The 13,013-nt window shown below is 41.6% G+C and overlaps 2 protein-coding genes across 2 annotated transcripts; one reads left to right on the top strand and one right to left on the bottom strand.

Annotated features, from left to right (window-relative positions):
* Nucleotides 1–554: 554 nt before the first annotated feature.
* On the bottom strand, nt 555–7,130 carry tecra (trans-2,3-enoyl-CoA reductase a). Its single transcript, XM_005942272.2, has 11 exons — nt 6,480–7,130; nt 5,758–5,809; nt 5,535–5,579; nt 5,350–5,453; nt 2,701–2,816; nt 2,358–2,463; nt 2,155–2,227; nt 2,023–2,066; nt 1,876–1,933; nt 1,689–1,777; nt 555–1,385 (listed from the first exon to the last, which is right to left on the bottom strand). The coding sequence occupies exons 1-11, from the start codon at nt 6,645–6,647 to the stop codon at nt 1,212–1,214; spliced, it is 1,029 nt and encodes a 342-aa protein (XP_005942334.1). The 5' UTR covers nt 6,648–7,130; the 3' UTR covers nt 555–1,211.
* A 2,792-nt stretch (nt 7,131–9,922) lies between these two features.
* On the top strand, nt 9,923–13,007 carry dnajb1a (DnaJ heat shock protein family (Hsp40) member B1a). Its single transcript, XM_005942276.3, has 3 exons — nt 9,923–10,503; nt 11,393–11,976; nt 12,088–13,007. Exons 1-3 carry the CDS (start codon nt 10,293–10,295, stop codon nt 12,316–12,318), a joined length of 1,026 nt encoding a protein of 341 aa, XP_005942338.1. The 5' UTR covers nt 9,923–10,292; the 3' UTR covers nt 12,319–13,007.
* Nucleotides 13,008–13,013: the final 6 nt, after the last annotated feature.

Raw genomic sequence — 13,013 nt, forward strand, 5'->3', positions numbered from 1 at the left:
CGAATCAGGTCCGGAACAAAGTGTCAATGTGTATTTGTTATTGCTCTTTAGGGCATTCTCTAGTGCATGTCTGAAAGGGGCTGGAGATATAACCAACACTTGAGCTGATATGCTACAACCTGAGGGGTTTTTTTTCTCCTTGTATTGTCTTAATTAAAAATGACTGTGGTCCAACAATACAGTTGCACTTTGGGGAACGATTGCAAATAGATGTGACCAGAATATGTGCAACCTAAAGGAACTTGCTTTTACACATACACAAAATAAACCTGCAAGAAATGTTGTTGTAATACTGAATATATTGTGAGACATTCAACGGAGCTGCTCAGCATCTGTTTACAAACAGATATCTCGATGAAATGCAATATTTTATCTTCTCTTATTCCTTTATAATTTTGTCTCGTCTCTCTTTGTGTTTTGATCTAAGCCAGCCACTTGAATTGTAACATTCCACATAATGTAGTCCGCATCTCCAGTGTATTTCCCTCCACATTTTATCTGTAACACAACAGACACTTTTGCGGAGTTGCAAATAAAACTCGTGTCTCCGCTAAGTTGTTTTGTGAGAGTTTATTACCCTTAAATCAACAGTACACCGAAAAGCAATTGTTTCATTGGTTCGGTGACTTAAAGTAATGTAAACAAACCTTACACTACAGATGGAAATCCCTGCAAAAAATATCTATTTTTCAGTAACAAATTCACTCATCTGATCTTCAAATTCAGCTTTGTGTGAAAAGCGCCTTCAGGGGAAACACAATTCATAACAGTGAATAAACTTCATAAGAGAACAGTGTTAGTATAAAGGTCAGTAAGTAGAGTATTGCATGAGCTGCGTGACACCACCAAGTTTTCAGCTCCAGGCTGCATAGTAAGAATACTTTTGATAAAAATTTCACTGATTGGGCTGATAAAAGCTACGATTTCTTTTTAAACTTTTGAATATTGTGCAACACATAAAAAGAATAAATAAAAAGGACATCTTTTATCTTCTAGATTGCATATAACATTAAAATAAGACTTTATTGCATTTCACTAGCTTCCTTTCAATGTGACAGTCCTTCAGTTACCAGTCCAGCACTGTAAATGCCACTCCTTATTACCTCAGCGCACAGTCCCTGACATCCAGGGGGATGCATGGGCCCTTAAAAAGGACCGCTACCAGTGAGGAGTTGGATGGGTGTAGCAGCTGTTGTTGCCTGTGCTTAGATCTACAGGATGAAGGGCAGTATGGAGGAGCGCAGGGTGGGATAATCCCTAAACTCCTTTAAGTAGCTGCGGTGTTTGCCTTTAGCCCAAACCGTCATCTGGATGAAAGCCACAAGAGTGAAGAAAGCCACAGGCACACACTGGGTCATCACTGTGAAGCCGATCCAGGAGCCGACCTGTGAGCAATAAGTTACAGACACACACACAGAGTGCATGGAGAATGATGGTACAGTTACAGAACATAACCACCAGATGGCAATGCATCTTTCCTTGCGAGGATAAAATGCAGCACTGTACAATGAAATGTTAACCTTTAGCGTTCTAGTAGAGTAACATTAAAAAATACTAATAACACCAAAATGAGCATAGACCCAGAAAATTTCCCTTAAATAAATATATAAATACTGGATGTTATAGATTCATCTACCTAAGGAAAAAGGGTGAACTTCACCAAAATATGGAGTTTGATTTGGGCTTACCTCATATGTGTAGTTCGGACAAGAGACCAGCCAAAAGATCCAGGTGAAGGGGTTTTTTGTTGGATAAGGAATCTTCTTGGTTTTGGAGCCTGAAACGAAGGGTAAACTCAAACTGCACTGTGCATTTAAAAAGAAATCAGTAAGAAAAGGAGACTGAAAATCACACGTATTGCTGCAAAACGCTCACCTGGTGTTTTGAGGTTACGAAGCGCCACGTGGATGGAAAAATTCCCTATTTGACAGAACTGTGGGGATAAAGATATTCAAAAATGAGCATTCAACAGGATGGTGGGTTTAAAATGTGGAAGGTGACTCTCAGAGAGCTGAAGCTTACCAGGAAAATGTAAAGACCTGCATTCACCTGCTGCTGCCCGTAATCTGTTGACGTGTCACAGAAAAATGGATTAAGATAGAAGTTGGCGTTGACTGATGAGCTAAAGTGAGAATGAAAGTGGTCAGCACTTACAGGGTGTGGTGTAGAGAGGGTGGTTAATGTAGTATGCCATCCAAGCTGCAGTAGACCAGTAATAGCCACAGTTCTGGCATAGAAAGCAGGACTATTATAAGTCAAAGTGTCTAGATATTGCTCCACATAGATTTCTAAGAAGAGTAACCACAAACAAAGTAATAACTACAATGCACAAAGCTTTTAATGTGCAGCACAGTTACCTTAAATATGTTCCTGAGAGGCATGGTCCCATGGGAGATACGATGGACAAACAGTGTCTCCAGAATCCTCTTGATGTAGTGGAAGGAGTGACATATGCAGGCCAAACTGCAACAAGACACACAAGCACAAAGACACACTTACATATTTAGCTGTGATTAATACATCGCCCCGCTGCAGTCCATTACACTTGGCGCTGACTCAGTGTCAACATAGCAATATGCTTCCCAACTGTTTGTCATGCTGACGGGGGAGGCGGGGGGTCTGTGCAAAGCCCGGGATTGTGTGAAACACTGCACCAACATCACAACAGATCTCTGAAAACATGGGAAAGCCGACACTCACTGTACGATCCAGTGCTTGCTGCTGGTGAAGTCATACTTTGGAGAGTAGATGAAGGGAAGGCGGAAGTAGAACATTAAGTAGATGATCAGCGGGCCAGCACACTCTGCCAGGAACACCTGAAGTGAGTGAGGAGACACATGTGCTTTAAGTCAAGGGTTCTCAAAGCTTTGTGACCAAGGGCCAGTTAAGGGATTTGTGTGGAAAGCTGCACATATTAAAAAAATGCACACATTAAAGGAGAAATGTGGTTTGGCAGTATTTTATCTTGGCCTGTTTTTCATTTTATTCAGTATAATCAGTTACATTCTTTGGCAGCAGGAGTAGGATGGTTTAGTGGGATATGATGGCTGGAAGTGAAGAGTTCCAGCTGGATGTTAGAAATGCTACTATACTCACTGGCCACTTCTTTAGGTACACCTGTTTGCCTGCTCTTTTCAACAAATATCTAACCAACCAGTTACAGTTATATAGCCTACGAAGGAATATTAGGGCCTCATTTCAGACGGATCAGACGGAAAAGCGCACAAGAGTGGATTTGTACAAAATGAAATAGCTGGTATTGGAAAGATGCAAGGTTATCGATGGTTACACGCCGGTCCAATGAGAGGATGTATGTTGTGTCACAAGACGGCGGATCAATTTGTTTCACTAACTCATCTAAACAAGGCATTTTTTAGTGGGTATAGCAAACATGGTAGTTTGTCTTGAAACAAAAATGATAATCTCAACATTTCGTCTTTTTTCTCAAAATAATCGTTAATGTTTTTTTCATTAATGTGGCCCTAATAAATACTCCATCGTACATAGAATCAACTCAATCCACTTTTGCATGTAGACATGCCCCAGGCAGTCTGCTGAAGTTCAAACTGAGCATCAGAATGGGAAAAAAAGTGATTTAAGCTACTTTGAATGTGACATTGTTTTTTGTGTCAGAGTGCTAGTCTGAATATTTTGGAAACTGGTGCCATAACAACCATATCAAGGATTTATACAGAATGGTCCAAAAAAAGAGAAAACATCCAGTGAGTGGCAGTTATTTGGGTAAAAAGTCCTTGCTGATGTCAAAGATGAGATGAAAATGGCCAGTCTGCTTCCTGCTGATAGGAAGGCAACAACAACTCAACCACTCGTTAGAACCAAGGTATGCAAAAGAGAATCTCTGAACACCCAACACACTGAAGCTTGAAGCGGATGGGCCACAGCAGAATAACACATCATGTCACAAAGGTTTGGTCAAACTGTGTTCTTAAACATAGCTTGAACAACTCAGAATCCATTACTTTTCTTCATGGATGTGCAGCTGACAAATCTGCACCGTGTGGCTCTGTTTCAACAAAATGAACCAAATTCTCTGAGGAATGTTTTCAGCACATTGTTGAATCTCTGTCATTAACATTAAGGCAGTTCTGAAGATCGAAGAGGGTCCAAACCCTTTACTGGGATAAAGTGTATCTAATAAAGTGACTTTAGTATATTTATCATAATATGATATCATAACAACATATGACCTGTCGATGAATGAAAAGTTAAAAACAAATCAGGGGTTGCATAAGTTAATACCAGGACTACAGGTTTAAATGCTTTTAACTCAGTACCATAAATTCCAGTAGCTTTCAAATTACAGAAATTAACATAGCCTAATTATTGACTGAAATCCATTTAGAATGATAGTTTGTCGGTATAAACCCTATGCCACAGGGAGAACATGCAACTGACACCTGACATGCTCACCAGCTCACTAACAGCTGACACCAGCGTGGCTCTGGTTTCTACAGTCTCACTTGTTAAAGCCACCATGGATCAAAAAGGTCTGTCTACCTCACCTAAGCATTAGGAACAAATCAGTTACAGTAATACTCCTCCTCATATTCAGTATGTACGCATAGACCAGATGAGATACTGGGACAGCTTGTAACACCCGCTTTAAGATCAAGTGACACAGCTGTGAAACAGATCCCTGAATCAGCACCTTAGGCGGAGGCCTGGCTCAGCATGCCTGACTGGTAGCTACTTCTGATCGCTGCTCGTCCACCCACACTGGCATCAGACTAAAGGCATTTTTCTCAGATTGTCTCAGGGTTTGACGGGGAATGTAAAGACTGGGTGGGCATGGGTGAGTAAAGAGCAGCAATGAAACGGGAGTGAGTGGTCAGGAGGGATAAACGCCTCAGGGGGGAAATGAGGCCATGAGATTAAATGTCCTAGGACAGAGGACATGCAGTGCAAGAGGTGGGGGTAGTGCAGGGGGGACGCCACAGCAAATCAACTCTACCTGTCACTGCAGGCTGATATTTATATTGAAGAGTTATTGAGTGGGTGAAAGGGTGTCTTTGTATATTTAAAGTGCAAGAATGTTAAAAGATCGTGTCGAGGGGTTTGCATGTTTTAGCATAATAAGTGCAAAGCAGTTTTTGTAAAGCAGTTCTCTTTAAGTGATAGTCAGCAGATTAAAAACAATCCAGCTGTGGCTGAGTCATATCCAAAAACCAATTGTGCAAACATGAGAATTAAATCCTTTCTTCTAATACAATTATGAGTCTTTAGAGTATATTTAAATCCCAGAGCAGAGGCATTACAGAGCAATGTGTTCATGACTTGACACACAACACTAAATCCAAATGTTGTGTGTCTGTGTACAGGTGGACTTACAGTTCCCCACGTGAGCTGGGGTCCCAGGTCACTGAAGTAAAAGCTGGCTGTGGTTCCCACAGGAAGTGTCTGGAGAATGTCCTCATCTCGGAGACACTTTGCCTCTGAGACAAAAACAGTCACCATCACGACCTGCTCTGTAATCTAGATAAATGCTTTAAAAACAAAAAAGGTGGCAGACTTACTTGGATCTAAGCGTAGGGACTGTCGGGCCGGATACCACTTAGGATCTGTCAAAATGGGGAGGAACTTTACTATTAGTATTCTGAAGAGATTCTTTGTGGTCCATGTGTCTCACTGCTGTAGCTGCTTTCGTGTTTGTACTGAACATCGCTACCAGATTTAATGTAATTGGGATTCAGCAAAGTCAGCAAGAGTCATTTTGGATGTCGTGCAGGATGAACTTACATGATTTGTGAAACAAAGCTTTAATATCCAAAACAGTGGCAGTTGGCTCCACCTAAAATCAAAATCAAAAAATAAATTTTGTTAAAGATTGTGTTATTACCAGCAGCACAAAAACCAAAGCTGAAATCATTCCTGCTGTCTTGATCAATTTTGTTTTGATTCCTTGGGAAACTTGTCAGGCTCGTCGACTCTGTTATGAGCCCTCCTTCTACGGACATAGCTTGTAACATTTACACTAGCTACTAATCAAGCCTATCTGCGATGCGGGCATGTGCTGTAACTGAAACAGAAAAATCCTGTCAGATGAGGAGGGAATTCTCACCTCCTAACTGCAACCTCAATAGAAACATAACTGATAATGGCTGCACTCGACTGGGCAAACTGTGAAACAGATGATTATCTTTAAAGAGCATCCATGTGTTCAAAGTAACCGTTCTGTATTTTCTTGGCTTCGCTGCACAGTAAGATCAGGTTTTGCCGCTTGCAGCACAGATTTAACATGTATAAAATATGAAACTTTCAGAGGAGTGAGAACAAGGTGATAAATCAATCCACTCTATGGCATGCTAATGTTTCGAGGCCTTTCTTTTAAATAGGACTTTAGTTATACGGCTGCAATCAAAGTGATCTGCTGGCTGTTAACATTTTTTAAAAAATCATTAAGCTAAATATAAAAGGTGAGTGTAATTAAATAAAGACTGTTTTGACATCCTCTCACTCACCTTGTCCAGCAGCAATAGCTTCTCCTTTGTTTTTAAATCCACAATCTCCACCTCAAAGTAAACAATCCTTTTGGCCTTTTTGGGGGCTTTTGGTTTTGGCCTCGGTGCGGCTTTCTTCTCAGGCTCTACTGCATCTGCCTTCTTTGCCTCTAATGCGAGTACATCCATGACACCGTTTGATCCCAAACCTCAATAGCGTGGGGAAATAATCTGTGATATGTCCAGTGACGCTGGTTGTGCTCCACTGGTATGTGTAACAGCTACCAGCTCGTCTCCAGAGAAGCTGTTAGTCCAGTTCAAGAGTCTCTTGTGTCTCTCAGACTAGGTGAATATCCTTCCACTTTCTGAGTTTCTTCCACAGAGGAGTGACCGTAAACACTGAACAGAAGTCGGAGGAGAGCTAGTCTAAAACCATGAAGTAGACCTGCTCTTCACCTGAACAGAATCCTGTTCAAGATCCACAGCCCCCACTTCACGCAGCAAAATGCACTGAAGACGAAACTGGAGAGGCCCAAGACATAATCCATAGCGCGCCATTTGCGAGGCTAAATATAAGTCGCCTGATTTGCTCTGCTCTGGCTTGGTAACCTTGGGAAGCCACATACAGTACAACCTTAGCCGGTGACAGATGCCAACATTTTCTCATTAGACCTATAAGACACATCTGCTCCCCGCTCTGCTCCTCGCTTGGTCACACAGTGAGGGGTCCCACTGAAAACCTGATCAGTCAGATGAAAGATCTCCACATGCCCACACATCCCTCTATCCCCCAAACCACCTGTGAGGGTTGTTTTCTCGTTCTGAAAAACCACAACAAAGACAAACCTGTTTATTCAGGGCCTGCGTCAGTTCACAGTTTGTGTGCCGAACACATTCTGAAACACTTCAAGGGGGTTTGTTTTGAGAGGCGGGCGATAAAAATGCTGATTGGGAGAACATCAGAGATGCCTTTCATTGCACTGGGTCAGCTCATCATTGCAAATAGCCAGCTGCATATCTATAGTCTATGTTCTATTTATAACAAGTAAGAGCAGCACAGGGCAGAAGCAGGCAGCAGGCAGCAGGCAGCAGGCAGCAGTACGCGTGCATTCCCAGATCACTTCTGAGTCTTGGATTTGACACATTCCAGCTTAACTGTAATCCGTTTCATGCTAATAAACTCATTTATGTGTTGATCTGGGCCTGCTTCTTTTTCTGAGATCTGATCTTGTGACGTCGTTGTGATCCTTCACAGTGATTTGTGGAGCAGCTACAATCGGTTTAGGTTATCAAAAGGCTCTTCTGAATATCCTCATTATTCCCTGTGTAACGTGAGATGAAAAGATGCAATGTAAAAGGGCTTTGAGCTGATTTTTTTTTAATATACTATCATTTTTCACAATGATTGTGAATGTTGTTTTTTTCATGCAATGAGAATAAAATGGCTTTTTATAATCATTCATTCACTGTCTTTGTTTCCACTGCTGTGAAAGCAATCTATTGCGCTCTTGTGAAACATATTACCCCTAGGCTTTTTGTTTTTGTGGAAACTCAGTCAGAAAGCCTTTGATTTAACTCTATGCATCTCTGTGGCTGTATCCTGATTAATGAGAAGTGAACATGTGAAAAACCTTCAGCACTTCTTCCTGAGTCAGGCAGTGAGCAGCAGGAAAATCAATGCTGACCCCTTCAGTCCTGTATGTATTTCAGCATGTGTCCTCTAGTAATTAGCGCACAGCACTGCATGATCAGTGAAACCACTTAATAATTGAACTCAAAGAGTTTCTTTCTATGCACCATCAAACATGAACAGTTAATTTAGCCACATCGGATCCTGTCAAATTATCTTGAAACAGCAAGACACCCCTTTGCACTTACAGGGAATGTCAGCATTAGCTGAAGCTGTAGAGTCTGGGCATCCATCAAGATGAGCATATAAAATATATTTCGAGACAGTTATGGTCAAGCTTTTACATAGACTCATAGGCATGAATGTCGTTATTTGGGGCTTTAAATAATTTTTTTGAACTGTTCTTTTTAATGATTTTAAGAAAACAAAAGCTCGGTGCACTAGATTGAATTTTTGGGGATTTTCTCTAATCTGCACATGGTCAAAGTATATATACAGATATATACACAAACACCCCCGTAATATTTGGTTACACGTCAAGTTGCACCGAGATCACATGCTTTTGGCGCCCATCAACAAGCTTCTGGCATATTTCTTTACTCAGAAATATGCCAGAAGATCAGAAGTCTCACCTTTATTCTTTCAAACATACCTCTTGTCATTGTCTCCAAATATCTTAATTTTTGTTTTGTTTGATAAAATTCTTCCCCAGATGATATTTGGCTTGTCCATGAGGGCAGCTGCAAATTTTAGTCGACTTTGGAGCAGGGCTTCTTTCTCAATCGGCACACTCTCTGTCCATGTTGATGTAAAACTCACTCCACTGTGGACAGTGATGCTGGAGTTTCCAGGTCATGGCAAGCTGAGCGTTGGTGGTTCCTGGGCTATTCTTTAACGGTCTAATCGGTTTTCCTTTTAACCCTGAGAAAATCCAAAAGAAATTTAAACGCGTGCAATTCTTGTTTTTTGATTTGTTTTGTATTTTTTTTCTTTTAAGTCATTAAAGTTATATGCTGTACAATCATTACCATGGCATTCACTCCCGTGATGAATGTATTCAAACGTCTGATCACAACTATTACCTTTAACTTACATGCAGCGTATACTGCTGAAATGCAATAACAATAATGTTAAGATTATTAGACTGATCTGTGGACATTCACTTTAAAATCTATTGCTCTTTATTTGATTTCATTTTTATTCCTAAGTGCCTGTGCTATGGCCTATTTGTTAACTATACGCATGTGTTTAGATTTAAAAGGTACAATTCACAAGCCAGATTCAATATTCCATATTCCATAAAATCCGTGCATCATGTTGCATCATGTTTTGAAAGTGCAGGGAATTTGTATAAAGAGCTGTTGTAGAAATATTGCTTTAACACATCTAAGATAATAATAATAACAACAATAAATGAATTTATTATTAATATAAATTGTTACATAACGCGAATCCATAAAGCAGGAAATGGAGAGTTTGATGCTTAAATGTGGTCGGTGTGTGTCTGGTCATCGTAGTTTCTTATTTTTATTTTTACCCTATGGTATTTCTTCTTCTCCCTGCGTTATAGTACAGCGAGGAACTGGAAACTTGTAAAAAATTACTCGATAGTATAAAAAATTTCTCACGCTGCTAAGTAGTCTGCGCATGCGTACTTGAATGTCACTTATATTATAATAATAAGTGCTAAGAGCTTTTAAAATGCGGATATTTTACACGAGTCATCCAAGCAGTAATAAATGGCTCGATAGGTGCCCGGTTTCGAGTACAAGTTTCTTAAACATTTAATTGAAAACGTCCAGCGCGGCTCAAGCGAAACCGGAAGTTGTCGGGGGTGAATTTTCTCGACTCGGCAGAGATGACCCACATCAGCAGCATCAGCTTCTTCCAGAAGTTTCCTCGCAAGGTTTCGAGTGCGGCATACTGACACACTTACGCAAACGCGGGCGGGCTAGGTGACATTTTTGTCCTCGCCAGTGGGTCAAAGCTGAAAGTTACTGTCGAGGGCTGTGACACTTTCTGGAGGAGCACCCCGACGGCGATCTGAACTATTGCCCGCTGCAGGGACAGCTGCGGCGGCGGGGTGAGACAGTGGATCCCGGTAACCTGTGCTTCGTTTTACACGAGGCATGCTGGGTGTTTTATCGACGCCAAACCGAAGCTTCGACAAAAGCAATTGAAAGAAGTGCCGACCGGCCGGTGTGATGGGTAAAGATTATTACAAAGTGCTGGGTATAGCCAGGGGAGCATCTGAAGATGAGATAAAAAAGGCGTACAGAAAACAGGCTCTGCGCTATCACCCCGACAAGAATAAGTCTCCTGGAGCTGAAGACAAATTCAAGGAGATCGCCGAAGCCTATGACGTCCTCAGTGATGCCAAGAAAAAGGACATTTACGATCGTTTTGGAGAAGAAGGTAACCGAACTCCTTCCCCCGGGTTGCACGAAGTTTTGCAGCCTTTGCATTTACCGAGTTTAATCCTCTGCAAATAATGCAAAGCAAAACGTGCATCTTCTTACTCTCTCAATCTAATCGATGTACACATGCATCCTCCTCAGTGCGGTTTCTGGGGTCTTTCTGCAGCAGTTATCTGACAATAGTTGGGTGTACAATAGGGTGCAGCTGGAGAACCTGCTGGAAACAGCAAGTTCTTGCCCGTCCTGTCGGTGTGCCTCTCTCTTGTTATTATTGTGGCTTTGAAAAATGGCACAGATTTGTACCTTCAGGCTTTGGTGTCCTTGTCCACACCCTCATGGACAGGGAGGGACAGAGATCAAACTTTGAGATGTCTAGAAGCAGAAAAATATTTTAGCTTCTGAGCATTTAGTTCTTGCAAGTAGTAAATATTTTGTGTCAGTTTGTTTGTTTGTTTGCAATCTTTAGACGTTGATTCAAATCATAGGGGTGAATATAGGGTGAATTAAGGTCAGTGTGTTATAAGTGTTAAAGCGGTAATGCCGAGGTATTATTCAACAGATGAGCACCAATAAGCTGATCAAAAAGATCAATAATCAGGTGACTGTCATCTGATGTCGTCTGATAACTACCTTGTCATTAGCAGTGATCAGTGTTTGTCTGTTGTGTTAAGACAACTATGTGTTGACTTAGTGCCCAGTGATGGTGCAGTGAAAACTCTTTTTTTTTTGCAGTCAATTTTTATATAAAGAATGCTTAGTTTCCCAGACATCAAAGGGTAAATGAATAACAGTAAAAACGAAACAAACATGCTATTTCAAACATTGATATGACAGTGATATTTCCCGTTCTTTTTTTAAATACTTGGCGATGTCATCTTCTTCAACAGGATTAAAGGGTTCAGCTGACACTGGAGGCAGAGGACATGGCGGTCAAAGCTGCAACTACAGCTTCCACGGGGACCCTCACGCAATCTTCGCTGAGTTCTTCGGTGGCCGCAGCCCATTCGATCACTTCTTCTTCCAGGACGGGGAAGACGACGTGGACATCAACAACCCTTTCGCAACGTTTGGCATGCCGGGAATGGGCGGCATGGGTGGGTTTCACCGGCCTTTCAAAACCCACCCGGCAGGAGTTCACCGAGCGCACGAGAAGAAGAAGGACCCGCCTGTGGTGCACGAGCTGAAGGTGAGCTTGGAAGAGGTGTTCTCGGGCTGCACGAAAAAGATGAAGATTTCTCGCAAGAGGCTCAATCCGGACGGCTGCACCATGCGCAGCGAAGATAAGATTTTAACGGTGGACATTAAGCGTGGCTGGAAGGAGGGGACGAAAATCACCTTTCCCAGGGAGGGGGATGAGACTGCCACCAACATTCCTGCAGATGTGGTGTTTGTGGTCAAAGACAAACCTCACCCGGTGTTCAGAAGAGAGGGTTCAGATATTGTTTATCCTGCAAAAATATCTCTTAGAGAGGTAAGATAATCATTCCAACATTAATCATGCTAGTTTATCTTTTTAAAGATGCTTATAATCAAAACTCGGCCAAGCACTTGGATGTCTGCTTATCAGTCCTTTTGTCTCCAGGCATTGTGTGGCTGCACGGTCAAAGCTCCCACACTGGACGGCCGGACCATCACTGTTACCTCTAGAGACATTGTCAAACCCGGAACGAAAAAGCGAATAAGTGGCGAGGGGCTGCCGTTGTCCAAGTTCCCAGAGAAGAGAGGTGACATGATCCTGGACTTCACTGTTAAATTCCCAGACAAACTGGCCCAAAACACACGCGATACACTCGAGCAGATTCTTCCGCTGTGACATGTTATGACTCCAAATCCCCAAAAAGTTAGCATTTCCAGCAGCACTGTCCTGTGTACTACCTGGACTTTTGAGGGCAGATTTGGGTTCAGTGGGGTTTAATTTTACTGCCTGAACAACAAATCCGTATCCTTAACCCAGAATCCAGCTTGTTATTTATTTATTTTTTGGCTTTGAGTGAAGGAGACAAAGGCAGAAAGACAAACAGGTGTTCTTTAAATGTTCAGTGAATTGCAGCACTGGGAAACTTATTGTAGTAACTGAGGATTTGATAACATAGCAGATCTTTGTGCGAGTGCTTTAGGTAACACATAGCCAGCTGCTTAACAATACCTCCCAGATGCAAGTGCACTGATGCATGAATGTGGCTAAAACTTCATTACTCATAGGACATGATTTGGGTTTCCATTAAGTAAAATTCAGGCTTAGATATTGTGCAGGTCTTGAAAGGTGAAACTTTTTGAGATATCTGTAGCAGTATTGGTCTTACTAGGAGTAAATAGAGTTTTCTTTTTCATTGATAAATAAAATTCTGTGTTTTACTTGTCGTTTACACTAAGCTATAATGTAAAGCTTTGTGAAAAATACACCTAAAGTGTTCTCAAGGCTGAAAACAGTAGAGCCCTACCAGGACTGATGCTCAGTACGACTCTTATGGAGTGTGTGTGCGTGTGTGTATATATGTGTATATATAT

This window comes from Haplochromis burtoni, unplaced genomic scaffold (genome assembly GCF_018398535.1).
Source record: "Haplochromis burtoni strain Fernald_Lab_line unplaced genomic scaffold, NCSU_Asbu1 Contig_335, whole genome shotgun sequence".
NCBI lineage: Eukaryota > Metazoa > Chordata > Actinopteri > Cichliformes > Cichlidae > Haplochromis > Haplochromis burtoni.